This window comes from Microtus ochrogaster, unplaced genomic scaffold (genome assembly GCF_000317375.1).
Source record: "Microtus ochrogaster isolate Prairie Vole_2 unplaced genomic scaffold, MicOch1.0 UNK70, whole genome shotgun sequence".
NCBI lineage: Eukaryota > Metazoa > Chordata > Mammalia > Rodentia > Cricetidae > Microtus > Microtus ochrogaster.
This window is the reverse complement of record NW_004949168.1, coordinates 865,787-886,060: the sequence shown is the minus strand read 5'-3', so window position 1 is coordinate 886,060 and position 20,274 is coordinate 865,787. Positions and strand designations below refer to the sequence as shown.

General features: G+C 43.8%; 1 protein-coding gene across 4 annotated transcripts in view; it reads left to right on the top strand.

The window, feature by feature from the left end:
• Positions 1–20,274, top strand: part of Ildr2 (immunoglobulin like domain containing receptor 2) — a 57,131-nt gene that overhangs the window by 27,540 nt on the left and 9,317 nt on the right. For 2 of the 4 annotated variants that reach the window (XM_026777516.1, XM_026777517.1), the window contains exons 4-6: positions 9,115–9,171; positions 12,005–12,151; positions 13,138–13,314. In XM_026777516.1, coding sequence (XP_026633317.1) covers positions 9,115–9,171; positions 12,005–12,151; positions 13,138–13,314 — 381 coding nt within the window. The remainder of the gene's footprint in view (positions 1–9,114; positions 9,172–12,004; positions 12,152–13,137; positions 13,315–20,274) is intronic. The other 2 variants (XM_005370088.3, XM_026777518.1) reach the window with 2 other exon arrangements.

Genomic DNA, 20,274 nt, shown 5'->3' with positions numbered 1-20,274 from the left:
GAGGAGGCGGAAAATTTTTTTTTTCTTTCTTAATAAAAAAAAAATATTAAAAAAAAAAAGAAAACAAATGAGGCCTGGCAGGCGCTCTTCACGGGTCCCCAGTCCCTCAGCCACCAGGGCTAAGGCTGGAGCTGAGCCCCACCTCTCCTCCCTCCTCAAAGGCAGCCCAGCTCACTATTTTTTGCCTCACTTGTTGCTCATCCCTGTGGGAGGAATGAGCCCTTCAATTAGCGTGCATTCCTGACCACCGCGGTTGCCGTGGTTACCCAGGGTGGCTCTGGAGCAGCTGGGTCAACCTGAGCGCTCCCTTTGTGGTCTGCGGAGCCCGGAGCCCAGAGCTCGCCAGCGTGGGGGCGGAGATGCGGGGGCCCGCTTTGGAGTGGGTGGTACTGGGAAATCGGCTCAGCCCGGGGAGGAAAGAATGGCAGTCCCTCAAAAACCGGTCAGGAGGCAGTTCCTTTTTCTTCAAAGCCAGCTGCCGCTATTCAAGCGTGCAGGTTTGGTTCAGGCAAGGACTGCGCCACTAATTTTGTTGAATTGGCTTCCCAGAGAGGGCTCTGGGAAAGGGTCCTGATGGAAGCCCCTTATACTAAGAGAGAGCCGGCCACCAAAGAAAGGGCAGGAACTCTGGCCTTGCATAACCTCTTAAACTGGGCTTCTCTGTGACCTCGGGGTCAACCCCAACCCCTCTATTCCCCCACTCCCCACCCCCACCAGGGAAAGTAGTGGTCCCTGAATATGGCTTTGTGCTCGTCTGTTTACAGCACAAGTAAGTGGTTTAAAAAAACAAAAAAACAAAAACAAAACAAAACAACTAGTCCCCCCAAACTCAATTTCCTCCTTCAGGGGCACTGCACCCTCCCCATCAATTTTAAGTCAGCGCAGTTCTCTTGTGTGTTTCACCTCAGACCAAGTCAAGCATGTTCTATTACTAATGCTATTTTCCATCCATTGACTCTCGCAGGTTGGGAGGTTGGCTCGCTACAGCACTTTGCACAGGCTAAGTACCTTTCCAATCATTTTTATTATTGTTTATTAGTTTGCAGCAGTGGTGAATGCCTTTTAATTAGATCACACTGTGTTATGATGTATCCAGTAATCATTTTCTAGCTGCCGCTGTAAGAGGTTGCTGGGATTTTTCAGCAATCTCCAATATATTCTACATTCAAAAATCATACTTTCATTATGTAAGTAGAGGAATTTCAGAAGCACAGGGGCTTCACAGACATTTGGTTCAAATGCTGGGAGACTAAGAAGCACTTAGTATATATTTTTACAATGAAGACAAGCCAAAACTGCTGCTCTGTGACATCATGGGGGTGAGGGGCACAGGTGGAATTAAGTATTCTATTCTTAGCTTGATTTTCAGGCAGATGCATTACTTTCTTCCAGATTCTTAACCTCTCTGGTTTTTTGAAAACACCAGGCAGGGCTTATGGTCTGGACTAACTTCTGTGGCTCATTTTTAGCAATAAAATATGACTTAAGATATGTAAATAGAAGAAGTCAATGTCTTTGGCCAACCTTGCAGTGCACTGCCAAAAATCTGGAAGCATTTATTACATGTTAATTGCAAATGATCCAATAGTAGTCATTTTATAGAGAGAATTTGCTGTCCGGATTATTCTCTGCTGAGTCTGTAATTTAAAGTGAACTAAAATATAAAAGACACAAAAAGAAAAAAAATAAACACATGAGATGCTTAAATACATAGTTTATAAGTATATGTAAAGGAAAGGGAGGCTCTATCCACATTTGTGACAGATAGTCATAAACTATATTTATTGGAAGCATGGTTGCCATGGGAATATAGAATAAAATCAGGCATGTGTGTGCCCCTGGGAAATTTCCAATATATTTGGTATTTTAAATAGCCATAGAGACAACCCTTACAGCATAGCCATAGAAACATCTTTACACATTCATTCAGGGGCCAGAGAAAGGCATCTGCCCATCCTCGGAGATGTAAGAAAGCAGCATTTTGGAGGATTTGGAGCAGAGAGCACAGAGGGTGGATCCAGCACAACCCTGACGGTGGATCCAGAGCATCTAAGGAAAGCTTGGAAGCAGATGAAGCCGAGATTGCATTAAACAGAAGGGGGAAACAGGGAGTTGCAAGGAACTGGGAAGGCATTTGCTGTCGTCCTAAAGAGAAGGTTCACTCACACCGTGTATTGGCACACCTGAGAGTGTCTCTAGTTACTTTACTCAAAGAAATGGATAGAGATCACTGTGTCCCGGGCATCGTAAAGATGCGAAAAGTGCTGTTATCCCACCCTTACGTAAGTTTCTCAACACCCTGTCTTTGCTCATTATTGTCAAGGAGCCCGATTTAGTTTCTGAAAACAAGGTTGTATGAAATCTAGGACTTTGCCTCATTTACACTTTGAAGGCTTGGACTATGCAAACTTGAATGGAAGTATAAAGGGCATAGACAAAAGCAATCTCTTGGGGGTAAAATTTATATTCAGATTACATCTCCATATTGAATTCTTTGAAAACACACTAGCATGGTTTATTTTCATTGGTGTGGAGTGGGATGGTGCTTCCAGTCTCTTAGATGGCAAGATGTTCTATTGCCCGAAGTATGTTCTTGGCATTGAACACTGACTCCAGGATGCTAAATGTTTTGCTGTACACTGAAAAGTGCAGCGTGGATGAATTGGCAACTGAACAGTTCCTTCATCCTTCCTATAAGAACCTACGGGATTGGGGAGGAGGTACTGTAATGAGCAACACATCAGAAGCCTAGCTAGAAGCCCAGCCTAGTAAACTGTGGGGATTTGCTATTGGAAAGCCTCAAAGAATCTGATGGGTGGATAGAGGACCTGTCTGCCGAGATGCTAAGCTTGGAGCATGGACCCTGTTCTAAAGGGGCTTCCAGCCATTTAAAGGAGGTGTGTGTAAGGGAATCACTGAGAGATGAATGTTCTGTTGAAGGTGTGTGCATTGTTCCTGGGGAGCTTGGAGGAGGAAAGAGCTTGTGTAGCAGCCACCCAGGCCTCTGTCAGAACATATTTTGGAGTCCTGTAGACTGAGTAGTAAGTACTTGACAAGAATAGTTCAAACACTTGTTTTGCTAAAGAAAGCAATGAACTTCTACCTTGCGGGCCCCGGCTACCAAGAAAAGAAATTATCACTTTTGGAGAAATGCCACTAGAAAATGAACTATGACATGTATGAAGACAAAGGTATGAAATGGAGAAGTAGAAAATGTGGCAAGGACTGCGTCTCTGGCTAATGCCCCGTGGCCAGATGGATCCTGATATCCAAAAGGCAAAGGAGATGGCTACTAGGTCGAAACACTTGTGAGCAAGCACAGTGACCTAGAATCTCTGTAAATGCCTGCTGAACAGACTGCTTGCAATCCCAGCATAGAAGGCAGAGATAGAGGACACCAGAGGAACCTGGCTAGCTAGCTGAGTCAAGTCAGTGAGCTCTTGGCTCAAGTGAGAAACCCTGCCACAAAAAAATAAGGTAGAGAGCAATTGAATAAGACACCTGATATCAACCTCAGGCCTCCATGCGTATGTACACACATGCACAGATACCACACACTGCACGCCCGAGCATGTCTGAACATGAACATATGCATGCACATCACACATACATACAGGTAAAGAGGTTGAGAAAAACAGCCATAGCAGGTAGATTGTCCTTTGCGATTAGTACGTTTTATGACAAAGAAGCAAGTGACTAAATTGAAGTCTTCTGTTGGTGTTCAAGCTGCATGGGTGTGGCTAAGATGACCCTCATGAGCGACTGTGTTTTGTTGCTGCTTCTGTCTCCACTGGACAAAACATACACATCTTTGTCCGAGTGAATGAGTGAGTGGATGCATGAGCTGGAGACGTTTTGAAGTGAGCTGGTTTTCCAGGACTATGTACAAACACCCCAACCAGGGATAACTTGAAAGTGGCCATGTGGGGGAACAGCTGGATTTGACAATCAGGAGGTAAGATGTGCAAATCGTGCATTCCCAGTGCATGTTTCTACTCTGAGCATTCAGCCCAAGGAACGCGTGTAGCTGTGGAGTGTAGACCAGCATGCCGTGAAGCTGGTGCTTGTATGTGTGCATGCACACGCTTTTAGTGGGCTTGATGCATTTGGCTTATTCATGTGGAAATTTCCTTAAAGCAATGGATTTTGCAAGCTGTGCAGAAAACCGAGTGCTTACATGAAAACCGTATTTTCTCCTGATAGCTAGAGCTTTGATTTGAAAAGAGTAAATATGGCCCTCTATCGACAGGGTCTGCTTCCCGTCTTTCCCTCAGACAGTAAAGTGACTTGTAATTACCTCTCTTAAGCTGCATCCTGGAAGAATAACAGTGATTCGCCAGCACGGTAAAGCGCGGCTGAAACCCAGGGTGTATTTACTGCTATTGTTTCCGTACACTAAGATCAGACCTTCACTGGGTGCAACAGAAGAGAAGAAATGATAGCGCGTTTCTAACTGACAGCAGCATTTCTTAGGAATTGTTAGGGAAGGAGCTGGAAGCAAAAATGGTTTCCAGAAATATAAAGATCGCAGTATAAACTCAATTTTTAAAATGCTTTTCGCTCCAATAAAATCAGAGTCATGATGCAGTAGTCAGAGACCTCTGTATTCCTGCACTGTTGATATAGTGGTGTTGTCTGTTATTCCCCAAACTCTTACTGTGTCTTGAATTCTAAAGACATTTAATTTTGCCCACTTTACTGCAAGACTCTCTCACCCACGCCTCCATGGGGCTAACTCTATTCAAGTGCATTATGGGAACTGGAAACATCAGCTATTGACTGTTGCTTCAGGGAAAGCGAGAAACTTGATGTTGGTCTTCCTGTTGGAGTATCAGAGGTTGTGAATTTCTTATAATGCATATCCCTGATACTTTCCCTCTTTAGTTTATGGTTTCAGGTACAGAAATGAAGAGGTCTAGAGTGCAGAACACAGATCTCTTTGATGTTCTCCTGCGGTGCTCATTATGGTTCCCCAGAAGTAAGAAAGGCTAAGGAAGCAGTCTGTAGCACTGTTGTTTTGAAATCTGAAATGCAGAGCTGTCATTCTGCATGTGAAAGCAGTGTTAGAACACTGTCAAGGTAACCCAAACAGTCTCCGGGGAAGCCCAGCCTTTTCTCTGTGTGTACCTTTGGAGGTCACAAACTCATGATCCCAGGCTTCTGTACAGCCCACAGACATATTTTGTTTTGCTTATCCACTAGTTTAAAAATACATGAATTTTGTCTTAATGTTTTAAAATTAGATTATCTCACTATCAAATCTGGGGGCTAGTGAACCTGCATAGAGGATCACCCGATGTATCCCATCGGGCAACAGTTGGCTAGAGCTGAATGGCAGTGGGCCCCTAAAGACACTGCCATTTGTCACCCCCACAATGTTCTCGGTTGTCTCACACATAGCCCGCTATGCTCACTTGCATCTCCAGCTGTTCCTATGGACAGTTGGGTTTGAATTCCATTCACTGAGTATCAGATTTGAGAACTGAATATGGTGACCGTATCATTAATTGTCAAAGTGAGGTTATTTTGCAAGCAAAAGCCAGTACCTATTAATAATTACATTAAAGCCATGGGCAGAAATCCATACTGTCTCAGAAAGAAATCAAGGTGTATGTACACTGTTATGTCCTAGTCCTCTCATCTACTCTGAGAAAACTGAGACCAGGACAGGGAGTGATTTGCCTGAAGTAGTTACCAAGTAAGTCAATGGCAAAGCATCCCTGACCACTTGGACTCCTGTTCCGGTGTTTTTCTGACATAACAGGTGGGATAAGTACGAGAACCAAATCCTCTTTAGCTATATAGATGTTCTATCGTTAATAACTCTCATAGCCAGATGTGGTGACACACATTTGGAATCTAATCTCTCAAAAGTCAGAGGCAGGGGGATTGTGAGTTGCATGCCAGGCTGGGCTACGTAGCAAGACTCTCTCAAGAAATCACAATAAATACATAAATAAACAGCTAAGGGGCTGGAGAGATGGCTCAGTGGTTAAGAGCATTGCCTGCTCTTCCAAAGGTCTTGAGTTCAATTCCCAGCAACCATATGGTGGCTCACAACCATCTGTAATGAGGTCTGGTGCCCTCTTTTGGCCTGCAGGCATACATGCTAAAATTATATGTACACATATATGTAGATATATACCTATCATCTATAAATCATATAACTAATACCATAAGACAGCCTACAAATGGGTAGCTTGTATAAAGAGTAAATTTATATCATGATTCTAATTAGTTATGTGGCCCACAACACACCTGGAGATGCTTTTAAACACTGGTAGACTCGAGATCTGCAGAATAAACGTAAACATAGTTTCTCATTTAACTAGATACGCGTGTGCATGCACACATACACACACACATACAGCAATTGTCTGGGGATGAAAACACAACAAAAATCTGATTATCACTAAACATCTGATAACTGTTTTGTTAACCTTGTATAGTTCTCATATAATTGCCTATTATATGGTAATGAATACTAAATATGTGTGAAAGAGATGTCTAAGATTTGAATTTCTTAAATCCTTGACCATCTGTTAATTCCCTTGTTGAGTTTCCAAGGCATATTTTTAGAGAACATTCCGGATGAGACCAGTGTGTGCTTTTAATCACGTGCTCAGATTTTGGTCCCAAACTCCATCTCATCTCTTACCTAGGGAGTTGTGTAAGCCTTAGGGGCAGGCACTTCTTAGTGTTTTGTGAAGGCATGAGCCCAAGTCTAGCATGAGAAGTCTCTTTCAGGACACCTTTCTTAATGCCCGTTTGGCTCTCCTTCTAAGAAACCTTGCAAACCTCAGAGCCATCTTCTGATGCCAGCTGTGCAAAGATGGAGGTTCAATAAGAGAACCCTCCATGTCAAGGCTTGCTGCAGCTAAGCTGGCCTAATTCAGTGAAAGTATCCCTTTGGGATATACATGTAGCCTTCCAAATGTAGACCTGTCTCCCTTGCAGGAGCCTTGACCAGGAGGATGCATGTTACAATGGTATCCTCCTGCCGTTGTGGAAGGTCAAGGGAACAGAGTAAGCAAAGACAGCTTTCTCCCTACTCACTAGTGTCTTTCCTCGGCTGCTGTGTCCTCCCCTACTGTCCCAGAGGTACTTTTCCCCAATTGGCCCTTGTCAGAGCTGCTTTTTGGTGGACTTCCTTATAGAAGAAGGAACCAATTACTTCTAGACTCAAAATGTAAACCACATATTTTGTTTTCCACACTTGATCTTAGCCAAAAGGCTGAGAAGCAGTATAGTTGTTTCTCAATGAGCAAAATCCATGTGCACAAGTTTGTTTTTGTATGGAAATAGGACTGTGGATAGGTGCGTGGAAAGGTATAGTGTGCAGTTTGTGTGTGTATATGAGTATATGTATGCTGCAGGGTAATTCTCTTGTACACTGTAAAGACTTGTCACTCATAGTGGTTTAATAAAATGATGATTGACCAGTAGCCAGGCAGGGAATATAGGCAGATCAACCAGACTAAGAGACCTCTGGGAAGAGGAAAGGCAGAGACACAGTGGCCTGCAGATGCAGAGGAATCAAGATGAGAAGGCCACACTTAGAAAAGGTACCAAGCAACGTGGTTAAACATAGACAAGAATTATGGGTCAATTTAAGTTGTAAGAGCCAGTTAATAATAAGCCTGTGCTAAAAGGCCAAAAAAATGTAATTAATACAAGACTCTGTGTGTTTCTTTGGGATTGAATGGCTGCAGGACTGGGTGGAAAAGAAACTTCCATCTACGTGTGTGTGTGTGTGTGTGTGTGTGTGTGTGTGTGTGTGTGTGTTCAATCTGGACTAATGATACTTCCAAATATACTTTTTGTTGCTTCTAGTTAAATGAGAAGATTCATTTGTATTTACCATTTAGAGTTCAAGGCTACCAATGTTTTAAACATCTCTAGATATGTTGTGGTCTAAGGCATTAATTAGATTCATAATAGAAAGTCATCGTGGGTATAAACTACAACCCTGTGGACCCGTAGAAGTATGATGTTCAACAGCTACATGTAGTCATGAGCCCTAAAAATGACAATATGTCATGGATACTGATGTAAGTGAAAAAAAATAAAGATATTAGGTTAATTGTTTCTGTTTGTTTGTACGTTCTTAATGTTATTGCTAGAAAAGCTGAAATCACCCATATTGTTGGCATTAAACTGCCATTGAACAGTGCTGTTTTGGAGATGCTTGCCATGCACCAAGATAAAGGATTCAGTTGTATGCCTAAATGTACCCCAGTGACCTTTTAGCATCCCAAGTCAGAGACAAAGGAAGTTTGCTAATGAAGTGGAAATAGGCAGAGTAGCTTCTGTAATGCAGGTGAGCCTCCTCCCTCATATCTTCTAGTATCGTATTTCCTGTACAGCTCTTTGCTTTCCAGAGCCCCTGAGAAGCACCTGCTCTGACACCAGCTTTGAAGCTTCTCCGCACTATCACACAGAAGGCTCTTGGGTACATGCAACGCCAGCTGTGGGTGCCATATGGAAAACCCATACCATATACATATGTACAGAGTGTTTCTGAAGCCAGAAGGAGTGTAGAGGAGTGTGGAACCAGTCTAGCGTTATCTCTTCATTGCCTTTGAATATTTTAATCATTGAAGTATCTTTAAGCCATAAATAGAACCATGAAGCTAGTTAATTCTAAGTTAAAACCGAATGTGTACTTTTGTTTTTATATGGACATGGGACTGTGTACGGATTGTATGAAAATGTAGATGGAATGTTTAGATACAGATGGGTTTGACTTTCCACTGAAGTGTGTGGAGAAGGCTGTGGGCTGTGCTCGTGCACGGAGATGGAGTGTGTCAGTCTGCTCCTGCAGGGTTTCTCGTACGGAGGCAGAGATGTCCTCTTTCTATACACAGTCAGAGATGAGGAAAGCTTCCTTTGCTGCCTCCACCTAGGCTATATGCACTCTTCCTTTGGATGCCTGCCAGAAACACTCAACATAGTCATTTGCTTTGACCGAGCCCAGCCTTGATGCAGCTCTCCAACCACACAGCACACAAAGCAATGACGCTTTGAGGTCGTGGCACTGGTGGGTGCCAGGAATTGGGCTGCATTTCTTTGGAGTAACCTCTTTCCTTCTCATGTTCCTTCTACTTCTTCTAGGCAGGACAGGGTTGCTTGCTGATCTCTTGCCCAGTTTTGCTGTGGAGATTATGCCAGGTATTCAATCATTTAACTCTTTGTTTGCTGTCACTCCATCTGTCTGCTTCCGCACTAGTCACTAATATTGCTTGTTTGATTTGGGGGCGGGGTACATTTGTCTGCATAATGTTTGTTGTCTTTTTCCAGGATGAAGTAAGCCCCTTGGATAAGCCTTTTGTGTGTCTTCTGTTCCTAGGCCCTAAAAAAATAATGGGAATTAAGGAGAAGTGGAGATGGGGACCCAGACCCTCGGTGTCAGGCATGCAGTATCATTGGTCATGTTGAGGCCCGTCTCAGTATTTCACCCATACCCAAACAGTGCTGTGTCCTTGAGTACTCCTTACTTCCTAAATCATATGCTTACCCATTCACGAGTGTGCAATCATATTGCATTGCAGTGCCTTTTGTAACATTACCAAAACACCTTTTTTTATACTTAGGAAAGACATGTAGTCTTCCTTCCTGCCAAAGCATGCATTCACAGACCTGTATTGCTTATATATTTAGACACAGGAAATCCCTAGGCATCCATGGACCATATGTCAAGATCACCTTCCCCAAATATATATATATATATACATTTTTTTCATGTCGCTTCAGGTGAAGGTACCAGTGTATGCACCAGTTTGGTGCTGCACTGTAACTTGTAATTGAAGGAGGTTTAAGAAGAAATAAAAATGAACTATAGAAAGGTTCATACCCATAGAAGGAATAGCAAGAAGTATGATTAGCCTTGATTTTTACCACATTTTTAAAGTCTTCGTGATAGCAACAGAGAGATATAAAATATCCCTGATCATTGGGTTTGGCTTGATTGAAATTTTGAGAAACGTCCAGAGCCTCACGAATTGTTCCCTGTGAACTGGTCCAGTCCTTGACCGTTAGCCAGCCAACCAAACTCGACTTTTTCCTTGTTGATGCCCTCAAGGACACAGGGAGGCATTCTCCTTGTAACCACCCTGATCAAACGTGCCTTCAATTTGTAATCATTTATTTATTTACATAGATAAAAATGTCACAAGTAATGTTTCAAAGTAAAAAACTGTATCTCCCAAGTCCACGAAAGAGTTTCTGTATTTTCTATACAGTCCTGATCACCTCGAGTTCCTTCTCTTTGACTTCCAAGAACACGTTCACAGATTTATTTATTTATTTGCCTGATTAGTTATTGTGATGTGGGCACGGCTCATCTGATACTTGCTGTGAGTCTCAGGCTAACCCTCAGTTCGTAGCAGCCTGGTCTTCGGTCTTCCAAGTGCTGGGATTACCAGCGTGCTCTACCAAACCCGGCTCAGATAACATTGTTTTGTTTCTAAAGTGTAACTGGCTGGTCTTTTATCCTTCTATTCCCTATACTACTGCTTCTATGCCCTATAGCTGACCCAAACCACCTCAGAGAACCCCCACCTTCTTAAGTTATGTTACTTATAAGGCCCCATCTAAAGCCTCATGCTGTCTATTATCCTCAGCAAGAATCTTCTCCACACAGTTCAAGTCAGACACAAAGTGGAAGAGAGGTTGGCCTGGACTTGAATGTATTGCAGATGGATAAATTGGGGGAGGGGGGATTCAGAAAACATGAGATGTTTGTTTTCTCTCTGAGGGAGTGATGTTCCAACCAAAGGTCAAATGATTCGATTACTGTCATAAAACTTTTTACATGTAAAAGTTGCATTCTCAAGTTCCCAAATTAAAAATGAATTTAATAGAAGTCATAATTAATAACCAAACTTTAAGAAAAACATTGTGTGCTGAAGGGATTTTGAATGGATGGCTTCCAATCATTTTGGTCCTTTAGCTTTTTAAAGAAAAGCATGGGTCACACCAGTCTGTCCAGGGCTCCAGGGACAAGGTGGACTCTTCCCAAGCCAAATAGCTTAATGTTAAGACAAGACACGTGAGAGTCACAGTCACCTTTATGCAAGCCAGATGCAATTTACTTCCTTTTACATCTTTTAGATGAGTAAATTCAGGACAATTCATGGTCAGCCTCAGACAGAGCTATGAAAATTATAGAAGTTGACAAACACATTAGCTAAGCTCATTTCAGCCTTGCCATTCATCAGTGGCCTGAACCACTTAATTCTTGGCTATGCTGGCTGGCACGGTCATCTTGAATGTGATCAAACCAAACCCCTGCATTGGGCATAGGGGCTGTGTCTTCTCTATCTTAAATATGCCTCTTTTTTCCCCTCACCGTGTATAGATATTGAGGTTTAAGCAAGAGTTTTGGATCTTTGCCCAGGTGCTAATGGCAGGAAAGATGCCCTAGGGAAGCAGATTAATACACACTGAGCCCAGGCCCCATAAAGATGATCTCCACAGGCCATGGAGGCACATTTCCTCTCTGTCCCCTCAAGATTTAGATTTGCAGATTTTGTTTGCTTGTTTGAGGTCTCATGTCTAGTGCAGGCTGCTTTGATCTTTCTGTCTCACTCAGCCTTCGGAGTCCTGGAACTGTAGGCATGGACCGCCACATAAGGCAAGAACTCAGCTTATAAACAAGATACTTCATTCTGAAGGATAAGCATTTACAGTCTCCACCAGTTAGGAACCCAGCACACAAGGCCCCACCCCCAGCTTTTGTCCCCCCTTTATTCTGATTCTCCAGTCACAGGGCTGGCTACTCAGTGTACCTCAAGAGACACAGGTTACCCTACTCTCTTTTCTCTGTGCCCTAGCATTTGTCACCCCGATTTTTTCGTGAGTCTGGGGCCCCTCCAGCCTGGCTAGTTGTCCTTTCTTCCCCAGGTCCTTCCCACTCACCTCTTTTGCAGGGAGACGCCCATCCGTGTATGCCGTGCCCTGAAGGGGGGCTACCTCGAGTAGATTTCTTTGTGCATCCTTCCAGAGTGGGTGTTTGTCGGCCTGGTGATCCTGGGGATCTTCCTCTTCTTCGTGCTGGTGGGGATCTGCTGGTGCCAGTGCTGCCCGCACAGCTGCTGCTGCTATGTCCGCTGCCCGTGCTGCCCAGATTCCTGCTGCTGCCCCCAGGCCTGTGAGTAGGGAGTTGTGGGGAGATGTGGGATGAGCAAAAGAAATGTCCCATCTCCATCTGACTGCCACGTGCCTTGAGTTCTTCCTCTACCCCTTACCTCTGGGTTCAGGGAAGACCATCCCTGCTCCCCTCCTCCCCTCCATGCACATGTGCATGCACATCTGTTGGTCCACACCAGTCATGCATTCCTAATGCTCATGACACCGTAGATTAGGAAGGGCAGGATCAGAATGGTGATGCTGTGAAGCATTCAGGCTGAGAAAACCTGCCCTGGGTCATCCTCCTAGATGCAGAGAGCATCCGTCCTTTATAAGTGAGGTGTAAAATCTGTGACTTTTGGGCACCATCCAGCACACACCCATACGCTTTATTTACTCATATGATGAAAATGGCCACAATAGGGACCAGTTCTCATTTAAGGATTTACAGGTTTAGCTTATTAGCCAAAGCCATGAAGGCATTGAGTTTGACATCCCAACTATAAACTAAATACATCTTGAAAGAGAGAGGTACACTCCATCTTTGAAATCTTTAGGAATGAAACGGTGTTGGAAGGAACTGGATTACTGGCTTTGCTTTAGAAAACACAGACAGGAGCCGTGTGCATACACTGTGTTTGCTTTGCTCCTCCAAGAAGCATCCCTAGAGGACCCTTTGCTAGACCCCTCTGGAGGGAGCGTGGGAGCTTATAGACAGGGTGCTTCCAACTGGGGATACTGCCATGACAGCTTCTGGATCCACTTCAGGGTTGCTCGGTTGCCAGAGTCTAACCACTGCAGTTCCTCACATTGCTGCCCTTTTCATGGAGCAGGAGGATTCCAGGGAGGAGTGGTATTGGTGACTCTAGTGAATTAGTTCAGTCTTGGAGGAACGAATACCTTTGTCTAGGCGCTCCCTACGGAGAATGGAACCTCAGGGAATCGGGGTATGAGGGTTGTGGAGGGTGGGACTATATAATCTCTCTCGCTCTTCATCTCCCTCCGCAGTGTATGAAGCAGGGAAAGCTGCCAAGGCCGGGTACCCTCCCTCTGTCTCCGGTGTCCCAGGCCCCTACTCCATCCCCTCTGTCCCTTTGGGAGGAGCCCCCTCTTCTGGCATGCTGATGGACAAGCCGCATCCACCTCCCCTGGCACCAAGTGACTCCACTGGAGGAAGCCACAGTGGTAAATGTAGTCCCAGACTGCCCCACCCCCTGCTTGACTTGGGCCCCTCCCTCATTCCTTGCTCATAGGCACAGTCAGCTCTTCAGTGATGTAGCTTTGGGAATCAGTGATCTCCATTCTAAATATGGGACCCTTCCAGCTGAGACAAGTATCTTGAGGAGCTCATATCAGGCTTTCCAAGGGCTACAGAACACTCTGACCCCTGCTTTCTTTTTTAATGTTTTTAGTAACTAAAACTCTAAAGGGAAGGAGTTTGCTACTTAAACTATGGTCATGTGGTTAAAAAGTGATCTCATCCCCACCCTTAGTTCAGGACTGTACAAAGCACTGCGAGGGACAGCGGGCTGTAGAATATGGCTTCTCAAAGGAGGGAGTGGACCTTTATTAGGGCAATGAGATGCTGAAGAAGATGGTACTTAAAGTCCAAAGATGAAGAGGCTGGAGTTATTGCTGTCTTCATGGAGGACATGAGAGCTGAACTGGTCCAGGAAGGATGAGGAAGATTCAGGAAAACTGTGAGACTGTTGACTGTCTCAGAACAGGAAGGTCAGTAGGATAGTCAGATTCCAGAGCACAGATGTGACCACATCAGTGTCCTGCTTGTTGGGCTGCCTGGAAGAAGATAGAAGGGTTCGCTGGGCGTTAGAGAGGACCTTGATACCTCTCCAAAAGAGATGGGGCTTAGTGGAGCAAACAAGTGAGAGCCGCTGTCGGCAGATTGCTGAGTGGAGAGATGGCAGGTGGTAAGGGGGGGGGGGGTGTGGAGCTCGCGGGCAGAGAACCAAGCCCTAGACTACAATGTGCAGGTATGGTATATGAGCATCTGGCTTATACTGGAGACAACGGGAATCGAAATGCCAAATCTGAGATGTCAAGAAATAAAGCCAAGGAAGACTTCAGAGTGAGCCCATCATCAAGAGAGCCTCCCACGTTGCCCAGTGCTACAGATCATAGGCAGACCTTAGATGACTGGCAGAGAGGGCTGATTAGAGGGGCAATCAGCTAATTTGTGCTGAGAGTGGAGGCCAACGGGCAAAGTAGGGTGGAGAGGTAGAGAGCTGTGGAGATACAGCTTTCCCAGAGACATTCGAACAGGATTGCAAGCTGCAGAAGTTGAAGACTGTAAGCGCCGCTGATTTAAGTGACTTCAATCTGTAGACGTGGGAGGTGAGACAGGGTAGCCAGCCCACGTAATGAACCCCCAATACCTGGCTGTGGCAGAAGTAGAGATCCTCAATGAGTAATTGGTATTTGTGTTTGTCTCTTCCCTGGGACTATTAGTAGAATTCTGACGTCTAAGACTGAGAATGAGTCACAAACTGAGAAGAAAAAGCTAATGATTAAGGCTGTGTAGGGAAAGCAAAAGCTAAAGACAGCATAGTCCATTTCCCTGGAGGAAGGAGTGGGCAAAAAAAAAGAAAAGAAAAGAAAAAAACCCCGAGTAGAACTTTATACATGCTTTCAATTGCTAATTTCTCTCTTCACCCCATGTCTTTTTTCTGTCTGGCCAGAACTCCTTCACCTTACTCTTTATTTAGTGAATAAGCACAATAAAATAAGTCTTATTAATAAACTACTGGGTATTTAATTTTCTCCCCCCCCCCCCATTTTGAGTAGGGGCCCAGGGGCTCACTGGATAGCCCTGGGTAGTCTGGAACTCGCTATGTAGATCAGGCTGGCCTTAATCTTCTTCATTCCTGCTTGTTGCGGTCTTAATCATTTGACCCCATCATATCAACCAAACTGCAGTTAGAAGCAGAGAAATGAATTGACAAGAATCCCAAGGCGTGGCAGTGGCTGACTGGGCTGCTCACACTGCAGTGGATCCGTGCACGAGCGAGTTCTTCTGCCTTCTGTGCTGTCTCTTTAGCACAGGCATTGTCCCTGCTGGGTGGCCCCCTTGATGACAGCAGTCCTTCTGAGCATTAGATATTTGGGGAGACAGAAGGTGTGTTTCATCTTTGTGCCACTTTTCCCAAAGTGAGAAAATGTCTCCCAGGAGCTTCCCCTCTTCTAGAAAGCCCCTTTCCAGCACTTTCATCTGAAAAAAGAAAAAGATTATGTCACACACCCATTCCTAAACCAGATGGGCTAGAGCTCACGAAGACCCAGCTCTCAGGCCCAGACAACTGTTTTCCTTGAAGTGAGCAAAGTCAGAGTCCATTTTCTAGCCAGGAAATAGAGGAAAGATGGCAACCAGTGTAGTTGGTCAGAAACCATGTGATCATGCCATGTGTGTCTTGTGGCACCAGACAGAGTTCTTGATACTTCCCACGAGCACATTCCTAGACACATGGGCAGCATTAGTGATGATGGTTGGCCAATTTTCATTTAATGAAGACAGATTGGGCCAATGTAGATTATTCTTTAAAGAATACAGAACAATGTTAATAAATGCTGATTTATAAAAATATGAATTTCGTCTTTTTATATCTGTATGCTGCTTCAATACATGTTAGGGTAATCATCTAGCCACGGTAATTTTTGAGTTGTATTTGTATGCAACACTTTTTTGAGCATAAGTTAGGAAAGGCATCTGTGATGAGATATTTAGAAAAGAGCCCTTTAGTTACCACATGGGAGAGGATGAGGGGTGCCCTGATTCCTTTTTCTCATTTACAGTGGCTACTCAAGCCCTTCTCTGTTACCATGACTATGGATTGCAGGTTCTCTGCTGGATATCCACACTTGGTCTGCTTCCATAGCACAGTTCTACCCTTCTGTCTTAGTGACTCTTTCCCTCTCTCATGGAAATGCAGCCATTTGTAGAGCCCCCAACCCCAATGTTGCTTCTCACTTCTCTGCTCCTTGCAGCCACACTCCTTGGAAGTTCTTTTACCACTCAGTGTCTCCTTTACTTCCTCTTATCAACTCAGCTAGTTTTTAAATGCTCCTGTCAAGCTGCCTGATTGCTAAATCCGATGTTGCATTGCAATCCTCAGCCTGCCTTGACCTCCCTAAAATGCTGGCCACCCCTGACCCAATTATCCTTCTGTGCTTATTTTCCTATCCGTTCTGCACGGTGCTGCTTTCTGACTATGTGTATCTTACTGGTGTTTGTGTCCTGCTTTTTCTATGGTCCGCCTCTCGGAAATGCTATCTATTAGTGTTCTTGCCTGGTCTGTGGCCCGCTTCCTCCAGCAAATCCTATCTACTGGTATTCTTGCCTGGTCTGTGGCCCTCTCTCCAGCAAATCCTATCTATTCCCATGGCTTCAGTCATCATCCATATGCTAAACATTCCCAGTCACGATTTTTTTCTGACTTCTCTTCTGCTGCTAAATCCCATATATCCTGAATATGCTGTTCTGGATATCTATTTCTGAATGTCTCCAGCTGGATGTCTTACAGGCATTTAACCTTAGCCTCTAGGAACTCAGTCTACTGTTTCCGCTTCGAAGTCTATGTAGCTTATTTTAGTGGGTAGCATCATTGCCTGCCTAGCGACTCAGATCAGAAGCAGGAATTGCACTCTTACTCTTTGTTCTTCGCTTCTCATTTAGATTTATACTTTAACCTTGAACTGTTTTTATTTCCCACCATCTCTACTGTAACTGTCTTGGTCTTGGTTATATGACCTCCTACCTTGCACAGTGAAACCGGCTTCAGCCCCTTCTGTTGCCTTGCTCTGGTCCATTTCATCTCAGTATCCCTGCGCTCCATTCATCCTTCTGGCAAAGGAAGTGAGTAGACAAGTAGGCTTTCAAAATGTCATTTTAAAATTAATAGAGATGTGCGCCTATATATATATGCCTACTGTACACAGAATATGCAAATTTTAAGAAGCACTTCTCCCACAATTGGACTGCTGTCACCCTGGGGGTGGAATCGGGCAGCTGTTCCGTCATCCATAAACAGCCTTACTGAGCTCATTAAGACAGGGCAGGAAGAACAAGCCTCTATCCATGGAAGCACACCTTGGAGACTGCCTGTGTAGGTTTCCTAAGTCACATTTGGGCTATAGATGGCGAAATTGCTTGAAAAGTCATCCAACCATAATTGGGTCAAAATAGCAACTTCAATTCTTCAGTAATAATAAGGTTTTTTTGATTATAGCTTGTCATCACTGGGAGTTTTCTAATGTTCTGTCTCTGGTAAAGCTGAAATTAGAAGACAGGGCCTGAACAAAGGGCTTGGGCCAGGCTGGACTGGAAACCAGAATAAATCACAGTGACCCTGAGCTGAAACATCACCTGGGAAAGTATTTTCTAAATACGCTACACTTTGGACAATAGTCTAGTACATTTCTTGCTAAAATATCACCAAACTCCAAAGAGTTCTGTTGCCTTTAGATTATATATAAAAACCAACCCAATACCATTTGGTTGGTTGGTTTGGGGGCATGTTAAATATATATACACATGTAATGCATGTATATATAGATATATTATATTTTGCTCTATAAAAGTATAGAGTATATTATAATATATTAGGTAAGTATATTATATTCTTACTCTGTAAGGTTTTTGATGGCTTCAAATGTGTTATATAGTTCAGGCTAGCTCCAACTCAGAGCAATCCTCTGGTCTCAGTTTTCCAACTCAGGGCAATCCTCTGGCCTCAGTTTCATGTATGCTGGGATCATAGGCATGTGCCACAACACATGACTCTACATGTTTTCAAGTTAAGGATAATCTGTAACTGGGGCTGGTAGCACACACAAATCCAGCACTGTGGAGACAGGCCAGAGGAGCTACAAATTTGAGACCAACCTGGACTGCATAGCAAGTTCAAAGTCCACCATCTCAAAAAATTTTACAAATTTTCCCTGCCCTCATAGACATTATAGTCTTAGAAATTTATAGTTTAATTAGAAAATTGTAGTCTAGTAGCAAGGTTTCTGGAGGCTTGCTGATGGAAATAAAATGGGTAAGAAATGCAGAACAGTATATAGAAAAACTGTAATGTGGTCAGAAAGGAAGCCTGTGCTGGAGAGGATCAGAAAAGGTTTTCTGGTGACTCATATGCTCTGGAGCACATATGTGACACAGAGCCAGATTCTATGGGAGTGAGAGAAGAGTTTGTCTGCTGTACAATCAAACAGCTTATAATTTTATATAAAAATAGCCACACCCCTTAAAAGGAGAAATGTCTTGATTTTTAGCAAGTAAAACCAAACGGATGATGCTCTTAGAGTCTGACGAGCAATCATTTGCCTCTGTCTTTTGACAAATTAGAAGAATTTAACTCTCTGAAGTCTCCCGGCTGCTGTGAGGGAGAAGTCGAAGCTGAAGTATTCTGCTGCATACAGCTCTTTATGATGCCAGTATTGAAAGCCAGAACTGTCATCTTCCCCCGAGGCTGTAGTTGCTGTCTGTGGCTTCTCAGAGATTGATAACCATGTGCACAATCTCATCTGTATCACAATGAGGAGTGTAATTTATCCTAATGACACTGAAGACAACCTAATCTCTAATCCAAGCTTCTCCAGCTGTTATTCAGCATAGCGCTTGCCCCCCCCCTCTCTCTGAGACAGCTGGTACCTAGTTACAAATAGCATCAGCCATCAGCCCCTCCCTAACCGGTGACCTTTATTTTGGTGACACTGAAGATTTGCCATTAAAGTGCTTCCCATATGAAGAAGACCTGGCAGAGCCAGGGCTGCAGGTAGAGTGGACCTCTCCCTAATGCCTACAGCCATGCTGGTGTTCTTTCTTTAGATGATTAGTAATGGCAGCCACAAAACCTTCTTGCTTCCTTGGACTACCTACTATTTAAGCCCTTCCCTCCTTGGTTAACACTCTCCAGTCAATCACCTACATAGCTTCCTGTGCCATACTTTGTAATCCACACAAAAACAAAACAAAACAAAAACCACTTGCTAGTCCAAATTTATTCACACCTTCATTCATTCGTCTGAATGTGCATGTTTTGAGTGGCTAAGACGTGCCAGGCTCTGTGTTAGATGCTAGCGATACATAGGTGAACAGAAGAATCTAGTAATTGATTTCCGGAAAGTTACGGCCTATAGATTAATGCTTACAAAGAATACACTTTCCAAAGAAGCCATGAACCCTTTCCCTTCCTAGTCTGGGAGTAATTCAGCCAACTTTTAGTATTCGTTATATGCAAAACATCATCGTAGGCACATGGACATCTTAAATCATAATATCTTTTGGAATTTTTAAAGAAGATTATGCTCAGCCAGGCGGTGGTGGCTCACGCCTTTAATCCCAGCACTCGGGAGGCAGAGGCAGGCGGATCTCTGTGAGTTCGAGACCAGCCTGGTCTACAGAGCTAGTTCCAGGACAGGCTCCAAAACCACAGAGAAACCTTGTCTCGAAAAACCAAAAACAAAATAAAAAAAAAAAAGAAGAAGATTATGCTCATCTATATAAAGAACTTGGAATGAACTAGAATATATTAAGGCCTATAATACAAATTCAAATCAAATGATTTTTAAGTTAGGGAAAAGATTGGAACAGAAAGAGACAGAATTAGAAGAACCAAAGGAAGCTCTTTTGGTGAGGTGGCATTTAAGATACCCCAGTTCATTGTGGAACATTCAAGTGCTCCACTAATTAGTTTTTAGTTGTCTTCTCTTGAAGTCATTGCATGGAAACTGAGTCCTGATACGTGTTCACCCTCCGGAGGTCCCTCAGGAAACCAGTACCAGCATGCCTGTAAGATGCCCAGACTCCTGATTTGTAGCTCTGCACCTCATCCATCAGACATAACTGCCTTGGTACAGACATAGCAGTTCTGTGGGATAATTGCATTTTAATTGAACAGTCTGTACCACTCTGTGAACGCCTCTGCAGAAATGGAAGAATGTGTAGCTTGATAAATAAAATCATTTCTGCTAAAAATTCCTTTTGCAGAGGGTTTATGGATGGACCTCACCTCTGGGAGAAGGTGCCACTGAAAAGTATGTGCTGGGGACTTATTTATTTTTTTTTCTAAGTCATTTGACAATTTGAGATGGACATGGCCTGCCTAGTGTTTTCTCACACAGAAAATG